General features: G+C 44.5%; 2 protein-coding genes and 1 long non-coding RNA gene across 14 annotated transcripts in view; 2 read left to right on the top strand and 1 right to left on the bottom strand.

The window, feature by feature from the left end:
* polr1c (RNA polymerase I and III subunit C) overlaps positions 1 to 3,043 on the bottom strand; it is a 64,556-nt gene extending 61,513 nt beyond the window's left edge. The window contains exon 1 of one of the 2 annotated variants that reach the window (XM_054750607.2): positions 2,938 to 3,043. The gene's annotated coding sequence lies outside the window, so the exon portion shown is untranslated. Of the gene's footprint in view, positions 1 to 2,933 lie in introns of both variants that reach the window. The other variant, XM_054750606.2, reaches the window with a different exon arrangement.
* The window catches only part of nvl (nuclear VCP like), a 77,835-nt gene that overhangs the window by 6,918 nt on the left and 52,359 nt on the right, over positions 1 to 18,558 (top strand). For all 10 annotated transcript variants that reach the window (XM_070542756.1, XM_070542755.1, XM_054750602.2 and 7 more), the window contains one exon: positions 9,587 to 9,677. In XM_070542756.1, the coding sequence (XP_070398857.1) occupies positions 9,587 to 9,677 (91 nt within the window). The remainder of the gene's footprint in view (positions 1 to 9,586; positions 9,678 to 18,558) is intronic.
* Positions 203 to 1,667, top strand: LOC139062182 (uncharacterized). 2 transcript variants are annotated; one of them, XR_011515764.1, is made up of 4 exons: positions 203 to 339; positions 699 to 789; positions 930 to 1,110; positions 1,444 to 1,667. It is a non-coding gene; the product is annotated as an uncharacterized lncRNA (long non-coding RNA). The 2 variants fall into 2 exon arrangements; XR_011515763.1 differs by lacking the exon at positions 203 to 339 and having other exon boundaries at positions 604 to 789.

Below are 18,558 nucleotides of genomic sequence, written 5' to 3'. Positions count from 1 at the left end.
TTCAGCATTAGCATATAGCATTAGCATATCCTAGTCTTTAGCATATCTTTTAGTGTTATAAATACTTATTTAGTGTTAGCTTGGCTGTTGTATATTATAGTTTAGTTAGTGTTTGGCTGTTAGTGTAATTGGGAAAGTAGTTCGGGTTTAGTGTTCCATATCGTCTTAGTATTGGTGAGTAGGTGTAGTGTAGTATGGTTGCGGTGACTCTGTGGGCATTTTACCCGCGATTCTGCACGTCTCCGTTTGAAGAGGGAGGCTGTGCCCACCGTGGCTCTTCCACGATTTAGATGCAGCCCACCGACTCTGCTCCCCCACCACGGCGGGCTCCAGTCTGAGGTGAGTCAGCTAAATAAACGTTTTAACATCTTCTAAAGACAATTCCCTACCTAAATGCAAAGTCTGAGAGACGTGGTTCACTTCCTTTAGCTAGTCAGTCGGCAATTCTGCAACAGTGACTAACTGACGCAGCACTTGTTGACAGCATTACAGCGTGAAATCCAGCTTGTGACCCGGTTCTGTGAGGAATTCTGTTCAGGAGGTCGCATTTCAGGCTCTCCACATCATATGTGACTGACTTTTACGTTATAACAACGATCACACACTAGGAATGTTATAAAGCGCCTATATAGGAGATTCTTTTGTATATTATCTGACTATAAACTCCAACAACAATGTGCTTCTATTTTTTTTTTCAGGCTAAATCTACCCAAGACACTGGCTGTCAGACTGATTTAGCTGCATGAATGCACTTGTCCAGGCTGATGTGAAACCTTCCCTGTAGCAAAGGTGAATTATTTTTAATAATCTTCTATGTAAACATTTTATTATCACCTTCTAGTTTTAATTTGTTTTACAGATTATTTTTACACGTGATTTTATGCTCTTTTAAACATTTATAAATGTGCTGCTTCTTTGTTTTTACATAGCCAGCCAGAATGGAGTTCACAGCCGCAGTGTGTCTGGTGACCCACGGGGACCATGATGAAAATTCATCTTCCAGAAGGTCCCAGAGCGTCCAGACCCCCTGAAAAGACCAAGGTGTGAGGTGTCTGCTGTTGATTCCAGCTTCCACCTCAGTGACAGTGCAAGCTCAGTGAACTGTTCAAGGTAAAAAAAAAATTAAAACATTTCAGAATTTTTAAGATATTAACAATTAAATAAGTATGTGATTACATCATGACGGAGGCTACTGATTCTGCCCGTGACACTTGGTGGTGACGTGTAAGCTGATTCTCCTGGAAAATAACTTTTACATTAAATATTTTGTTTTTGCTATCAAAAGTAAATTAACTAATAACCTGCATTATTGCAGGACATTCAGCAAAATATGGACTACACCATGAGGCATGCACACATTAATATTCTATAAGAGCACATAAGGTGAGCAACACCACATATTGTACACTGTCCTGAATTTGTTTTCTTTCTGCATCTCATTAGCCTGGCTGATCACCTGATAACTCCTGTCATCTGGTTATGACAGCATGAGGATGTCCTCACACACCTGTAACCTATCAGCTCATCTGGCAGAATAGAGAGAGAAGAGACAACACCACATCTCCTGTTCCTGGAAAGCCTTCAGCCTTCCTTCGATGACTGAGAACCTCCATCAGCTCTGTCTCCTGTCTGCCTACAATTATTATAATAAATATTGTGTTTGACAAGTTTTTTGTGCTGCCAAATATCTCATTTAGATTCCAGTTTTGATATTTTAATGGATATTTATAAATTACATTGAATATCACATTTTTGTTGCATGTTTAACTAGCTATTGTGATTAATTAAACTAGCACCTCACTGTTAAAAGCTCGTTCTAATTTCAAGCATGTTTAAGTATTTATGGACATGAACAAAAACAGGAAATATATAAATTGAGATTTATTTAATTAATATAACAAATAAGGGGGAAAGAGTCATTGAAAGGCACATTCTTCTGGAAGTTCCTGATCCTGAGGACACCAGCAGAGGAGACCAGCTGCAGACACCAGAGACCAGCTGCAGACACCAGAGGACCTAGAACCGAGAGAGCAGCTGTTATTAGTAAATAAATAAAGAAATCAGGGCAGTTTTAGTGGGCTGAACACATTACAGAATAATTTTCTCATGGGGTATTTTCATAACTTTATATGCAGCAGACTGTACCTTGAGCCCAGGGCTACCGGAGAGCTATCCAGCATGTTTCAGTGGATTTTCCTGCTTTAACAGGTTAGATTAGCTGTTAAGCAGCTCAGCTATTTGTTGCTGATTAAAACCAGGTGTGCTGAAGCAGATAAACCTCTAAAACATGCTGAATACTAGCTTTTTGGGGCCGTGGAGACAAACCCTGCAGCTAATCCAATGCTATGGCTAACGGCTACTTACCTTTCAGAGGTGATTCTGTTGGGTCGGTTCTGGGAGTTTCAGGCAACTCACAAGCTCAAAACAATAAGACTCAGGTCCGCTTGTCTCCTCCAAATAGACTTGGTCCCTTTCTTCTCGAGTGTCTGTAAGGAGGGGGAGAAACGTCCTCCACTTCTATCAACTGCTCAGAGTGAAGGGAGCTAGCTTCGTCTAGTTAGCCATCGTCTTCGTCACTGCCGCGGCTCCGCCCTCTCGGTCCTCCAGGCAACGCCTACTAATGTTGCATTTTTTAAAATTGATACGTGGGTGGAGAAGGACTCCGAGGCTCAATTGACCCGCTCTTTAAAATGAGAAGCCATTATAGTTATTGAGAGTGGGCTCACGGGGAGTGCTGCGCCTAGGTGCTGAAGATAGGCGCCAGTTCTATCTCAAGCAGCGCGGCTGCTTACAACATTGTGGAGTACTTTACAACAGACATTACGATGCGGAACGGCTTTACAGCACAAACCCAACCACCGGCACAAACCCCGCCGCAGTTTTGATAACTTTAAAGTATTATTGATCTTAAAATATTCAAATAAATAACATACTTGCCCATTTAGAATTTTTTTGAAGTTTCACAAAACATGACGGCAAGCCTGATCACGTATAAACAATAGTCACTTCCTGCTTCTTCTTCTCAAGTCCCGCGTGATGTTGTGACTATTGCGCGACTTTCCAAGAAGCGCTCAGCGGTGCAGTGTGTCCTGTGTGACCACTTGACATCTCTAAATTAGGGCCCGACCGATATGCTTTTTTTGGGACCGATACCGATATAAAACTTTTAGCAAAGGCCGATAGCCCATATAATGGCTGATAAATCTCCCTCACCAAAAAAGAAATAAATACAAATGTTCTTAAGATTAAACCCTTCATTCTCTGCGTTTTTGATGCTAACTTATTTCTATATTACACACCAAAGAACTGTCTCAATAACTCACTAGGGTTTCCATGTAATGCAAATAAGATTAATTTTGCAATCTCAAAAACAACAGAACACACAAACTACTACTGAAGATGAGCAGATGCTGCAGATGACATCACCGGATGGATCTTTAGTGAAGTAGGCCCACACCTTACTACGACCCTCTTTTTCCATCTGTAATAAAATAATCAGCATAAAAGTACAGTTATCTGTTCATACCAAGACAAAGTAAAATACATTAAATGTGGCATTTTTATACTTAAAAGTTTAAAAATTATCATGTAAATAAATGATATCAGACATTGTGGCTCAAAACCAATGGCTCTGTTTTTGTTTGGTTCCCCAGCTGTTAAGGTTTTCTCATTTAGTAGTCAAGTCTTTTTTTTCCTTCCACTGAATTTTCTACTTTGTTGTCAGGTTTTTTTCCCTAGTTATTCTTCCTTCCCTTTTAGGATTCTTTCTTCTTTAAAAATATTTTCATTTATAGTTCCTCCTATGTTCCCCTGCTGTCCTCTGCTCCCACTCACAGCTCCTCCTCATAAGTAGGCCTCTGTCATCTCTCACTCCTCAGTGCATATGGTTCAGTTTCAGTCATACTCTGCTGGTTTTAGCGTCCTAGCTACCTGATTTTTATTTCTATCACCTGATTTTTGGCATTAAAATACTTTTGAGTTTTACACTTTTGTGTTTTGATCCTTTCCAAAGCCGACAGTATTAGGAAAATAAAAATAAGATACGTTAAATGACTAGTATGTGGCAATGTATAAGCCTTATGTAAAATATAAGGCTGAAAAAATACAATAGATTTATTCTATTGTAGAGAGGAATGTTTATTTTCTCGTATTACCGCCCCTACTCCTCTCCCGGCTAGGGAGAGGAGGGGGGACTCCCTGCACAGCATTTCATTGCTTTGTTTCCAACCCCCCCTCGCCCGTCCTCAGCTGCGACAACGGTCGTGTGCCGCCAAAGCGTCGCGAAACAGGGACCGCCTTCATTTGTCGCCCTTGTTATCCTATTCTATAGGCCACATGGGCCGCCGAAGCGCTAGGCGCCAGCGCTCCAGCCCGCGCCGTGCAGCGATCGTTTTGGCGTCTGCACTATTTTTTTTCGCGATGCTGTTTCAACGGTCATCAAATGTCTGACTGTTTGCTGAGTCGATTTAGCAGGTTCGAATGACATAACTGACTTAAAACACCCTGCTTTAGAGGGGAGGCCCGCGGTTCGTTTCGCTGCCGTGCGTTGTCCATGTCAGCGGAGAAGGTAGGGCCAGGGAGGGGGGGAGGGGGGGACCACGCATCGCTTAGCCTGGCATGTGACCAAGCAAAGCCTGGCAACTGCCAGGCTTAAAAAAGTGCTGGGGGAAACCCTGCCCTCTTTGTGCATATTGTTCTAGCAAAACTGGCAGAAATCACCCGAAGACAGGGTAATTGCCACGTGAGTGATTGAATGAATGAAGCTTGAGAGAGTTATTGTTTTCCAGATGCACATGGTATACCTCATTTGAGTTGTTACTGTGATTGGCTAAAGACAAAATATGGTAGCCAGTGCCAGCCGAGCACTACTTTGCACGTCCTCTAATCAGCTCAGAACATTCTACCAGATAGCCCTCCCTCTTTCAGACGGTTTCTGCTGCAGAGATTCCAGATCAAAAGTACCTCCGCCCTGGAGGAGGCGTTCATCGCATTGGGGAAAGCTAACTAGGCCAAGGTTTGAGTGGCGCAGGCTACCTCTTCCCGGTGGGGATAATGGCGCATTCCTATCCAGGGATCCAAGGCATTTGGTGGAGCCCATTTGTTCCTGGCTGGTTCCTTTTGCTGGCTTCAGTTGTTTGGATCATCATTGCTATATTTATTCCTCCTGTCCTCGGCAGCGTGGAGTAATGCCACCAATTTGTGGCTCCTTGGCCAAGTTCCACAAAAATAAACAATAATGAACAATAGTCTGCTTCTAGACCTGCAGAAAGAGAAAGAATAGAGAAAAAATAGGACGCACAACAATACAACAGGAGCAAGCTATCACTGCGTCAGCCTGATGAGGAAATATAAAATCAACATTGTTTAACTGAACAATCACACAATAATAAATCATAGTGCATTTAGTGGCAATGACAGCCTTAAGACATGTGTTGAACGTGCCCAAGCCCGTACTTTTGAGAGCACCATGTGAGCACCTGTGTGTACATGCGCTTGTTTATGTAAGGTTTCTTTATAAAAGCGTCCAATAGAGAGTGTGAGGGACCACAGATCTGCCCCCAAAGGTGCGTAGGAGACGGAGGGAGCTCCAAGTCCCAGAGATCCAGGCGCTGCCCCAGAACACAGGAACCCCAAGGAGACCGCAACCAGAAAGGCCCCTGCCCCCCTCGAGAGGCACAGAGGATCGCCCCGGTGGGCCACAACCAGAAGCCGGCAGAGTCCCGGGAGATATCGGCAGCAAGCCCACAGGCCCGCCCACAGCCTCCCACCCCCTAGCCGGCCGAGCCCGGGACCCAGGGGCGACCACCCCTGCCGGGGACCCAGCAGAGCCCAAGGACCCAGACCCCACCAGACAGCCACCAGGATTGATCAGGCAGACGCCAACCTGACCCGGGAGCCACAAACACTCAGGCAGACCAAGGCACCACACTCCACACCAGGTGTGGCAGGGGGAGGGGAGACGAAGATCTATATCATCAAAAGAAGTCCCAGGAGAAGAGAGGAGTCAAAGGCCCCACCTGACATATACAGTCATACACAGACACAGTCACACACTCTCTCCCTCATGCTCACACATGCACATACAACCAAAGACTTACAAAAATGCACGCCGGACACCCACTCATGCTCCCCATACACACCCTATTCACTCTGGTCCCGGTACAGCTGCACATGGGGTACAACCATTACCGGTTACCAGAGTTTGACCCTTTCTGCTGGGGAACTGATGAGCAGGCTCCCCCACCCAACGCTGAGCACAGCAACCCACCACCCCAGACCCCCAACCAGACGGCCGGATCTCCCTCCTAGCCTCCAGCCCCAGGAAGCCAAGCAACAACAGAGGTGTGCTAAGACCCCTAGTTTCCCTCCGCCTGCTCCAATATAGTGTTGTTGTGTGTTGATGAGATGTATTCCTTGGCTGTGGTGAGTGGGCAGTGCGGGCATTGTCTGGCCAATGCCAGCTGATGTCACCGGACAACCCCACTTGCACCCACAGCCCTCTTGTGTCTAAGTGCAGTTTAAAATTGGAAGTGGGCACTGGCATTTGGGATGAGGCTGAGAAATCCCCCTGCCAAATGCCGTTGAATGTGCTCACTCCCAAGGCCCTAAGTGTGTGTTTGCGTGGAATGTCATTGGTGGAAGTGTTTAAGGCGCAAATAAATTTGGGGGCAGGTTGGCACAGGAATGCGGAAATGGGGTCCATACCCGCACTCCCTGACTTGTCCACCCCCCAAGGTCCTATGTGCATGTTTGTGTGATGATGTGAGGGAGCAGGAGGAGAAAAATATGCAGGGATGGGGAGGAATGGCTGACCCAAGAACATGGACAAACTCTTGACCTGGTTTTAACATGTGGTGTGTTGGTATCTGACTTAGTGATTTGTGATGCTATTTTCTCAGACCACATGCCTGTGTTGTTTACTTTGTTTCTGTCTGATATGTCTGATGTGACTGTGGGGGCCTCTGTGCACCCTCGGCAAGAGTTATTAACCCTTCAACTGCTGCTAGTTTCTCTACTGCCTTTGATGATGTTCCTACACCTCCTTGTTCCACCTGCCTGATTGTTAATGCACTAAGCTCCTGGCTCCATGCTACCTGTAGCAGTGTCTTGGATTCTGTCGCTCCACTGAAGTCTAGGCTGCCCAGGGCCAGATCGTAGCCATGGCTGAACGACTCTACATGTTTAATGAGGCGGAAATATCGACTAGCATTAAGGATGTGGAAGAAGGATAGGTTACTAAGCTCTTTTCAGGTGTTACGAGACTGTCTTTGCAACTATCAGGAGGCTGTGAGAGATGCTAGGAGTGTGCATTTCTCACATGTGATACTCTCGGCGCCTCACAGGCTATGGATGCTTTTTGTAATCGATAATATTCTCAATATTCACCAACCAGTGGGTATTGAGCCCTCCGTGATGTCTTGCAAAGCATTTTTGAGGTTTTCTGTCGACAAAATAATCTATATCAGAGCCCAGATTTTATCAGTCCCCTGTCAGACACTTTTTGGTCCCTGTTCAGCTACTTGGTCAGTTTGAGCCGCTTACGTTGTACTGCCTTTGGGATTTTGTTAACTCTTTAAAACCTGCTGGTTCTCCCTTGGATTTGATACCCTCTAGGCTTAAATTTTTTTTTATCAGTTGGCCCTTTGTTGTTTTTTCTGTATTTGCTACCTTATGGTTCGATTTTTAAGAAACATGGGTGTCATTTTCACTGCTATGCAGATGATACCCAGGTATACGTGCCTTTTAAGAGGGGCCACAGTCATGCTTTGCAGTCTCTGTTAGACTGTCTCGTTGATGTTAGGCAATGGATGTTCTCTAACTTCCTTCTTTGTAATGATAAAAAGACAGAGGTTGTGGTTTTTGGTTCAAGTACTTTGTCTCGGGTGGGTGCAGTGGACCTTGGTCAGCTCGCCCCATTCTTGAAGCTGAGTGTGACTTCCCTGGGTGTTGTACTGGATAGGGATCTTGTTTTGGACAGGCAGTGCGATGACTAAATCTAGTTTTTATCTATTAAGAAGGAACGCCAAAGTACAAAACTTGTTGTTAAAAAGGATTTTGAAACAGTAATTCATGCTTTTCTTACATCAAGGCTTGATTACTGTAATTCTTTGTACCTAGGTGTTTCACAATTCCACCTCTTGCATCTTCAGTTGGTGCAGAATGCTGCTGCACAGCTGCTCACAGGGACAAAAAAGATGGAGCATGTTACTCCCGTCTTGGCCTCACTGCACTGGCTGCTTGTGAGTTTTCAAATCCAGTACAAGGCGCTTTTATGGGCTTTTAAATCTTTGCATTGCCTTGCTCCAGAATACATCTCTGAGCAACTGTTTTTTACTCCACTGAACGGTCTCTGAGGTCGGCTGATAGGATGCGCTTGGAAGTCCCAAAAACAAAACACAAGCTAAGAGGTGACAGGGCTTTCTCTGTAGCGGCTCCTAGGCTCTGGAATGCGCTGCTGTTGAGCATTAGGTCGGCCTCTTCACTGTCTGGTTTTCAAAATAGATTTAAAACCAATTTTTATGATTTGGCTTTTAACTCAGCATGAGTCTTTTTTTTACTCTTTTTATTGTTAGATCTTAAGCTTTAATTTTTATGCATTTTTATGTTGTGTATTGTTTTTTAATGTTTTAATTTCTGTGAAGAACTTTGGTCAGTTTTATGCTGTTGTAAGGTGCTGTACAAATAAAACTGCCTTGCCTTGCCCTTGCTTGGAATGTGACTCACACTTTGTGACAAATATAGTGTCACGAAAGTCATTTAGAGGTATAACTTTATCTTGTTAAGTCGTTACACACTTTACTTGGACTAAGCCCGATAATTCAGAAGGAGGAAAGGGAAATGGTAACACTTTTTTTCCAAGAATTAAGTTACCTACACATGTTCTTCCACAAGGTATAACAAAGGTTGGAGGGTCTGTGCTGCAGTGCATGAAGACAGTCAAATGCGTGTCTCACACTTATTGCGTGAGACTTTGCAGCTCTAATAACATAAATCCACTTAAAATGTTGCTCACTGTAATTTGCTTGTAAAGCTGCTGGTTTTGTGAGCGAGCGAGCTCCACCAAGGAAGGTTTATGATTAGTCAGTCGATGTAATGTGATCATGCTACACTCACATGCCCGCATCTATCCATTTTCTAATGTCTGGAAGGATAATCTGGAGCACAAGCTGGGTGTTTTGCTAACCTGCAGGGAATATCAATGACAGTCTTATACAGAAAATAGATCAGGGTCATCAGAAATGTCGATAGGTTGTTTGCTAGGTGCTTTTTGGGGGAGGTGTTAAAAATGGCTTGCTTTGCAAGAGGAAAACATGAGGGATGATCAAATAATTGGCTCGTTTGGTTTTTGTGATGGTTCAAAACCCATATCATAATTGAGATTAAAATTCAAATAATCGCGCAGCCATAGTCAGGTTGAAGGTTTTGATAAGAACAAAAACAGACTTATGTGGTGATCACACAAACAAATGTGTAGATAAAACCTTTATCTATAAAAAAATACTGATGAGTTCACCTTTATTGGAAGGTAGACCTGGTCTGTAGTATGTTCTGTAGGATATCTGATTTTTCTTGTCCATTTTTAAAGTGTACAAAGCGGTCAAGGAGGAGTCTGAGGTCAACGACCTGGAGAGTAAACACTTAGCTAAACGAGCTAAGAGCAGCCACAATGACACTGGGTAAGAACACACTCTATCACCTCTTCTGGCTCAATCCTAATCCCCTCACCATGTCCAGTCGTAATCTCTTCACCTGGTCAAATCTTAATCTGTTCTCCTTGTCCAATTATAATCTCCCCTGCTAGACCAATCCTAATCAAAGTTCTGGTGCCTATCTCCAGCGGTCAATGGGCAATTAAGCGGGGTATACCCTGGACAGAGAGCCAGTCCATCACAGCACCCTCATATGATGATCATCATATGATCCATCACCCAAAGCTGTAGCTGTAGCCAATTTTCTTCCAAGTTGGAGTCTCGCTACTTTTAAATTTTGCCTTTAGGACAGATTTATTTTCAGGAAAATATTATAAATAAATCCTTGACTGTTATAGCTAATATGTTGATGTAATTTATCTACAGCCATAACACTGCAGACAACTCTGTTCTTCCTTCACAACCCAATGCACTCACTCTGCAGCTCTCTGGGCCCCTTTATTTAAACTTTTTCCAAATGTACTGACACCGTGTGTCCTGTTATTTTATAAAACCTAGTGTAAAAAAATTAATGGTTTTGCTCAATTACTGGAATTTAATTGGTTAAGACAAAAAAGGAGGGAAGAATCATTTATGCCAAGTTGTTTCTACAATATGCCCATTTTAAGTTCAACGATTTCTTAGCAGCCAATTCTTTGCTAACTTTACTTGGTTTAAAAATCTTACCTAAATAAACCTTAGAGGCTGCAGTATTGCAAAACCAAATCATACTTATGTATCCAAGTAAATATTAGGTTTGTAGATATTTTTGTACAGATATAGAGAATCATGTATTTATGTAAAAAAACAAACTTAAATAATTTGTCGTTCTTTATAAAAACAAAACAAAAAAAACATTTGGGTACAGAAAGTGTGGAAAAATGATACAATGAAAGTATTTATTTATCTTTAAATAATGCCAAAAAATGTCCTGTACAGCATGTGACAGAAGAACTGTGGTCTATCTGTTGAGATGTGCTGAACATATTTGCTCTAACAAGAGGAGCCTTTTGTGTACGAGGTTCCCCTTGAATAATAAATTATGTTATTGTAACATTGGTTTGGGTTATGTATTGCTACATTAGCATGTAAATGCTGGACCAGTCTGGACTAAAGAGTGTTGACAGAGGACAAACGAGTAAAGAGAGAAAAATAAAAACTAGAAAACAAATAAAACAAATACGAAAAACAGCATCCAGCTGCTGTGCTTGTAAAGAAACATTTGTAAGAATCACCTAGAAAATGTGGGATGAACAACTATTAACATGTAAACCATGAACAACAAGCATGTGTCCGTGCATGTGCAGGGATGTGCAGTGTGAGACCTCCAAGGACCAGGTGCACTCTAGAACAGTCCCAAGCACCAGGAAATCAGCAGCCACCACAAAGAACAGAACCAACTCAGCCCACCTTCCAGACAGCCGAGCACCTTGCTACCGATAACTCAGCAGGAGGCCACATCCAGAACCGGGCTGACACAAGTCACGAGCCACAGGGCTAAAGGAAACAAGAATAAAACAGCAATTCCACCTGAAACAGAATAATTCAAATTAAAATCAACTACAGCTGGTGTTCAATATGACATAACTGTCATGATTCTGACTGATAAAATGAAATGAACAGACTTTCAGCCAGACTGAAGAATTCAAAGGTCAAAAATCAAAACGAATAAAGAATAATTAAAAATGTATACTTCATAAAAATATTTAATACAACCAAACACGTCAGTCTATCATTTTATTGGAACCTTTTAATAATAAATTATACGAACTGATTTCCATCTCCCTGGGCTGCCACTTTACCGTGGTGGAGGGGTTTGAGTATCTCAACGATCCTAGGAGCAAAGTTGTCTGAGGCTTTCTGCCTCTGGTAGGTTCACCAATGGCAAACAGGTCCTAGGTGAGGGATCAGACAAAAAGCAGTCCGTAGACCTCTTATGATGAATTATATAAATGGAAACCAAGTTCTCTCGCCCGGACGTGGGTCACAGGGGACCCCCCTCTGGAGCCAGGCCTGGAGGTGGGGCACGTTGGCGAGCGCCTGGTGGCCGGGCTTTCACCCATGGAGCCCGGCCGGGCACAGCCCGAAGAGGAAACGTGGGTCCCCCTTCCCATGGGCTCACCACTCGTGGGAGGGGCCAAAGGGGTCGAGTGCAGTGTGTGACGGGTGGTAGTCGAGGGCGGGGACCTTGGCGGTCTGATCCTCGGCTACAGAAGCTGGCTCTTGGCACATGTCACCTCTCTGGTGGGGAAGGAGCCTGAATTGGTGTGTGAGGTTGAGAGGTTCTGACTAGATATAGTCGGACTCACCTCAACGCATGGCTCTAGCTCTGGAACCAGTTTCCTTAAGAAAGGTTGGACTTTCTACCACTCTGGATTTGCTCCCACTGAGAGGCGCCGAGTAGGGGTGGGCATACTAGTTGCCCCTCATCTTGGTGCCTGTACGTTGTGGTTTACCCCAGTGAATGAGACGGTAGCCTCCCTCCGCCTATGTGTGGGGGGACGGGTTATCACTGTGGTCTGTGCTTACGCACCAAACTACAGTTCAGACTACCCATCCTTTTTGGAGACCTTGGAGGGGGTGCTGGAAAGCGCTCCTTCCGGTGACTCCCTCGTTCTGCTGGGGGACTTTAACGCTCACGTGGGCAATGACAGTGAGACCTGGACAGGTGTGGTTGGGAGGAACGCCCCCCTGATCTTCATTTGAGTGGTGTTTTGTTATTGGACTTCTGTGCCAGTCATGGATTGTCCATAATGAACACCATGTTCAGACATAAAGGTGTCCATATGTGCTCTTGGCACCAGGATACCTTAGGCTGCAGCTTGATGATCAACTTTGTTGTTGTTTCATCTGATCTGCGGCCGCATGTCTTAGACACTCGGGTGAAGAGGGGGCAGAGCTGTCAACTGATCACTACCTGGTGGTGAGTTGGCTCAGATGGTGGAGGAGGATGCCGGTCAGACCAGGCAGGCCCAAACGTATCGCAAAGGTTTGCTGGGATCGTCTGGCAGAGTCGCCTGTCAGAAGGAGCTTCAATTCCCACCTCCGACAGAACCTCCTAAATGTTCCGGGGGAAGCGGGGAACATTGAGTCTGAATGGTCCCTGTTCTGTGCCTCCATTGTTGAGGCGGCCGACCAGAGCTGTGGTCGCAGGATCGTCGGTGTCTGTCGTGGTGGCAACCCCCAGACCCGCTGGTGGACACCGGCAGTTAGGGATGCTGTCAAGCTGAAGAAAGAGTCCTATCAGGTCTTTTTGGCCTGTGGGACTCCAGAGGCAGCTGACGGGTACCAATCAGTCTAAGCGGAACACGGCTTGGGTTGTCGCCAAGGCAAAAACCTGGGCATGGGAGGAGTTCGGTGAGACCATGGAGCAAGACTTCCATACGGCTTCGAGGAGATTCTGGTCCAATTCAATTCAATTTTATTTCTATAGCGCCAAATCACGACAAGAGTCGTTTCAAGGCACTTCACATAATAAACATTCCAATTCAGGTCAGTTCATCAAGCCAATCAGAAATAATGTTTCCTATATAAGGAACCCAGCAAATTGCATCAGTTCACTGACTAGTGTCAGTGACTATACAGCAATCCTCATACTAAGCAAGCATAAAGCGACAGTGGAGAGGGAAACTCCCTTTTAACAAGAAGAAACCTCCAGAGAATCCTGGCTCAGTATAAGCAGCCATCCACCACAACTCACTGGGGATCGAGAAGACAGAGCAGGCGCACACGCACGCACTCACACACACACACACACACACACACACACACACACACACACACACACACACACACACAAAGACAAAGTAATGTGTCTATAGTTATATTGTGATTTCTTAGTAAATATTCTTTTTGGTGAGAGATAAACTTTATTGTATTTATCCTAGTGGATCTGTAATTAAACGGATGAACTAGTAGTAGCACATCCAACGTCAAGGAAAGCAAAAAGTTATTATCAGGAGAGGGATAATGTTTAAGTGGTTAGCAGCAGTGTGCTAGACGATGGCCCCCTCCTTGAAGCCACCACAGCTCAGCAGAACATCTTTGTAGCTTCTTCTGGGGAGAAAAACACTTAAGAGAGAAAATAAAGTTAACAGCTGAAATTGCAGAAAATAATACAGTTAAAGAGCAGATTGTAGAAGAAAGTAGTAGAGTGTGAAAAGTGGTCAGTGTATCCTCCAGCAGCATAACTACAGAGATAACTCTGGATAATCTATCCTATTTAGATGGAGGCATGTTGGAGTCAGGGCAAGGGAGAGCCATCTTTACCGACTGTACACTCCACCTCCCTCTACTCCCCCACTTGTCCAGATTTAGGCTAACATCAGATTTTAACCATAGGCCCTATCAAATAAAAATGTTTTAAGCCTATTCTTAAAAGTAGACAAGGTGTCTGCCTCACGGACTAAAGCTGGGAGCTGGTTCCACAGGAGAGGAGCCTGATAACTAAAAAGATCTACCTCCCATCCTAAGTTTAGATAATCTGGGAACCACCAGTAGACCTGCAGTCTGAGAGCGAAGTTAGGAACATATGGAACAATCAGATCACTGATGTATGATGGAGCTTGATTATTAAGAGGTTTATATGTGAGAAGAAGGATCTTAAAATCTATTCTGAATTTAACAGGTAGCCAATGTAGGGAAGCTAAGACAGGAGAGATATGATCTCTCTTTTTAATTCTCATCAGAACTCTAGCTGCAGCATTTTGGACAAGCTGAAGACTTTTAACTACATTCTGTGAACTTCCTGAGAGTAATGAATTACAGTAATCCGGTCTTGATGTAATAAATGCATGAACTAGTTTTTCAGCATCACTCCTGGAAAGGATGCTTCTAACCTTAGCAATATTCCGAAGATGGAAAAAGGAAATCCTACAAACCTGTTTAACCTGGGATTTGAATGACATGTCCTGGTCAAAGATAACACCAAGGTTCCTTACTTTGTTCTCGGAGATTTATGTAATGCCATTCAGGTCAGGTGATTGACTAAGCAATTTCCTTTTCTGGATTTCTGGTCCAAAGATGAGAACCTCCGTCTTGATTTAAAAGCAAAAAGTTTAGAGTCATCCAATTTTTTATGTCCTCAAGACAAGCCTGTAATCTACCCAACCGATTAGGTTCATCAGGGTTAATGGATAAATGTAACTGAGTATCGTCAGTAATAGTGGAAGTAACAGTGGAAGTTTATCCCATGCTGTCTAATTATTTTACCAATTGGGAGCATATACATAGTAAAAAGAATTGGTCCAAGCACTGAACCCTGTGGTACTCCACAAGTAACCCTGGAGTATGAAGACGATTTGTCATGTACATTTACAAAATGAAATCTGTCAGACAGGTAGGATTTAAACCAGCCTAGCGCTGTTCCTTTGATCCCTACAACATGTTCAAGTCTTTCTAAAAGAACATTGTGATCAACTGTGTCAAAGGCAGCACTGAGATCTAACAAGACTAGAACAGACACAAGATTCTTATCTGAGGCCATGAGAATATCATTTGTAACTCTCACTAATGCAGTTTCAATGCTGTGATACTCTCTAAAACCAGACTGAAATTCCTCAAACAGAGCATTAGTGTTTAAATGCTCACATACTTGGATGGCCACTATTTTCTCCAGGACTTTGGATAAAAATGGAAGGTTAGATATTGGTCTATAATTCATTGGGTCATCTGGATCCAGAGAAGTCCGGTGCCTCGGGGGAGGGGGCCTGCAGTGCACTACCAACACTATCTATAGTTTGGACAATGTGCTGCTGACATCTACTCAGGACATTGTGGATCGGTGAGCAGAATACTTCGAAGACCTCCTCAATCACACCGACATGTCTTCCAGTGAGGAAGCAGAGTCTGGGGACTTTGGGTTAGCCTCTCAAATCTCTGGTGTTGAGGTCACTGAGGTGGTTAAAAGGCTCCTCTGTGGCAAGGCTCCAGGGGTAGATGAGATCCACCCGGAGTTCCTTAAGGCTCTGGATGTTGTGGGGCTGTGTTGGCTGACGCGGCTCTGCAATATCGTGTGGGCATCGGGGGCAGTCACACTGGACTGGCAGACCGGGTTGGTGGTCCCCTTATTTAAAAAGGGGGACTGCATGGTGTGTTCCAACTACAGGGGGATCACACTCCTGAGCCTTCCAGGTAAGGTCTATTCAGGGGTTCTGGAGAGTAGGGCCCGTCGAATTGTTGAACCTCAGATTCAGGAGGAGCAATGTGGTTTTCGTCTTGGCCGTGGAACACTGGACCAGCTCTATACCCTTAGGGGGATCCTGGAGGGTGCATGGGAATTTGCCCAACCAGTTTACATGTGTTTTGTGGATTTGGAGAAGGCGTTTGACCGCACCCCTCGGGGGGCCCTGTGGGCGTACTCCGGGAGTATGGGGTACCAGGCCCTCTGATATGGGCTGTTAGGTCCCTGTATGACCGGTGTCAGAGCTTGGTCCGCATTGCTGGCAGTAAGTCGGGCTCGTTCCCAGTGAGAGTTGGACTCCGCCAAGGCTGCCCTTTGTCACCGATTCTGTTCATAACCTTTATGAACAGGATTTCTAGGCGCAGCCAAGGTGTGGAGGGCATCCGTTTTGGTGGCCTGAGGATCAGGTCTCTGCTTTTTGCAGATGATGTGGTCTTGTTGGCTTCATCAGAACATGATCTTCAGCTTTCGCTGGAGCAGTTCATAGCCAAATATGAAGCAGCTGGGATGAGAATCAGCTCCTCTAAATTTGAGACCATGGTCTTGATTCGGAAAAGGGTAGAATGCCTTCTCCGGGTCAGGGATGAGGTCCTGCCCCAAGTGGAGGAGTTTAAGTATCTCGGGGTCTTGTTCACGAGTGAGGGAAAACTGGAGCGTGAGATCGATAGGCGGATTGGTGCTGCATCTGCAGTTATGCGGGCTTTGTACCGGTCTGTCGTGGTGAAGAGAGAGCTGATACAGACGGCGAAGCTCTCTATTTACTGGTTGATCTACGTTCCAACCCTCAACTATGGTCATGAGCTTTGGGTAGTGACCAAAAGAACGAGATCGCGGAAACAAGCGGCCGAAATGAGTTTTCTCCGAAGAGTGGCTGGGCTCTCCCTTAGAGATAGGGTGAGAAGCTCGGTCATTCGGGAGGGGCTCTGAGTAGACCCGCTGCTCAAGGTCAAAGTCAGTTTTATTGTCAATTCTGCCACATGTACAGGACATACAGAGAAATTAAATTACGTTACTCTCAAACTCTCGCTAGATAGAAAATAGACATTTAGTATAAAAGGAGTAACCAAGTTCACATCCAGAGGAGCCAGTTGAGGTGGCTTGGGCATCTGGTCAGGATGCCTCCTGGATTCCTCCCTGGTGAGGTTTTCCAGGCACGTCCAACTGGGAGGAGACCTAAAGGTAGACCCAGGACATGGTGGAGGGACTATGTCTCTCACCTGACCAGGGAACGCCCTGAGATTCCCCCGGAGGAGCTGGCATAAGTGGCTGGGAAGAGGGAAGTCTGGGCCTCTCGCCTTAGGCTACTGCCCCCGCGACCTGACTCCAGATAAGCGGATGAAAATGGATGGATGGATGATTTCCATTTTATTAAACAGCACTAGTTGTCATGAGAAAACCTCACCTGGTCACGGCTCTTTGTTGATGTATATTTCATGAAACTACCCATCGTCTCTACACAACGCTTGAAGTCTGTTTGACGAACACTTTAGGTTGACCTAAAGACAAATACAATTGGGACTCTCATCCTCTCTTTCTGGTCCTGGCTCTGGATCGCACATATGTTGTACCACTATTTAAATGAAAAGCAATATTATTCTTGTAACGTAAAATTCCTCTATGTCCGTTACATACTTTGATTTTTATTAACCAGTAAAAGTTCATAATAGCATGACTACAAACCAGACATTGCAACATGACATAAACATGACGTCACTACAGAAACTCCTCTCCCCCAGCATAGCTGCTACTTAAATGGTGAGATTTATGGTAGTTCTTTTCTGCTGAAGAACAAATTTAAGTTTGCCAAACTTACAGCCAGTTTTCCTATGTTTTTCTCTGTGTCTGGTTTGAGGACGGTTTGGTGATGCACGTTTGTAGTCCTGTACTTATATTCACAGAAAATCTAAAATAATGAATATGAAAGTTTATGTTAATGAATAAATAATTGAAAGCTGGTGCTACCAATTCCCACAGGTGTTCAAACTTTTCTGGATTACTTACAACCCCCTCTGTCTGCATTAAAGCAGTGTTGGAACATACTGTGATACCATACCCTCGTGAGCATCAGTTGAACAGTATTGTACTGAGGATCAGGTGTGTTGCTACAAAAATGGTGAGAAAAAGGCAATTAACAATGGAAGAGAGACAGACCATCCCAACACTTAAAATGTAGGGCTTTCCTACAGAGAAATTACAAAGAAAGTCAAGGTGTCAGTGTGTACAGTTTCCTTCACCATCAAAAGGCACTCAGAAACTGGGGCAAACTCTTGACAGGAAGAGGTCTGGCAGACCCAAAGCCACAACTGCATCAGAGAACAAGTTTCTGAGAGTTAACAGCTTGCGTTATTGGTGGCTCACAGGACAACAGCTTGATAGTATTCGTAGTAAGCAAGTCTCAGTTTCAACTGGGAAGAGAAGACTTCAAGCTGCAGGTTTGACAGGATGAGTTGCAGCAAGGACGCCACTGCTAAGATGTCAGAATAAGATAAAGCGGCTTGCTTGGGCCATGAAACACCACCCATGGACTACTGAAGATTGGAAGAAGGTATTATGGACTGATGAATCCAAATGTGAAATCTTCGGTTCATCATGCAGGATCTTGGTACGCTATCGAGTAGGTGAAAGGATGGTTCCACAGTGTGTGGCATCAACTGTCAAACATGGAGGAGGAAGTGTGATGGTCTGGGG

Source organism: Nothobranchius furzeri, chromosome 12 (assembly GCF_043380555.1).
Source record: "Nothobranchius furzeri strain GRZ-AD chromosome 12, NfurGRZ-RIMD1, whole genome shotgun sequence".
In the NCBI taxonomy this organism is placed as follows: Eukaryota; Metazoa; Chordata; class Actinopteri; order Cyprinodontiformes; family Nothobranchiidae; genus Nothobranchius; species Nothobranchius furzeri.
Note: the sequence above shows the minus strand (reverse complement) of the source record. Positions and strands in the feature narration are given on the sequence as shown.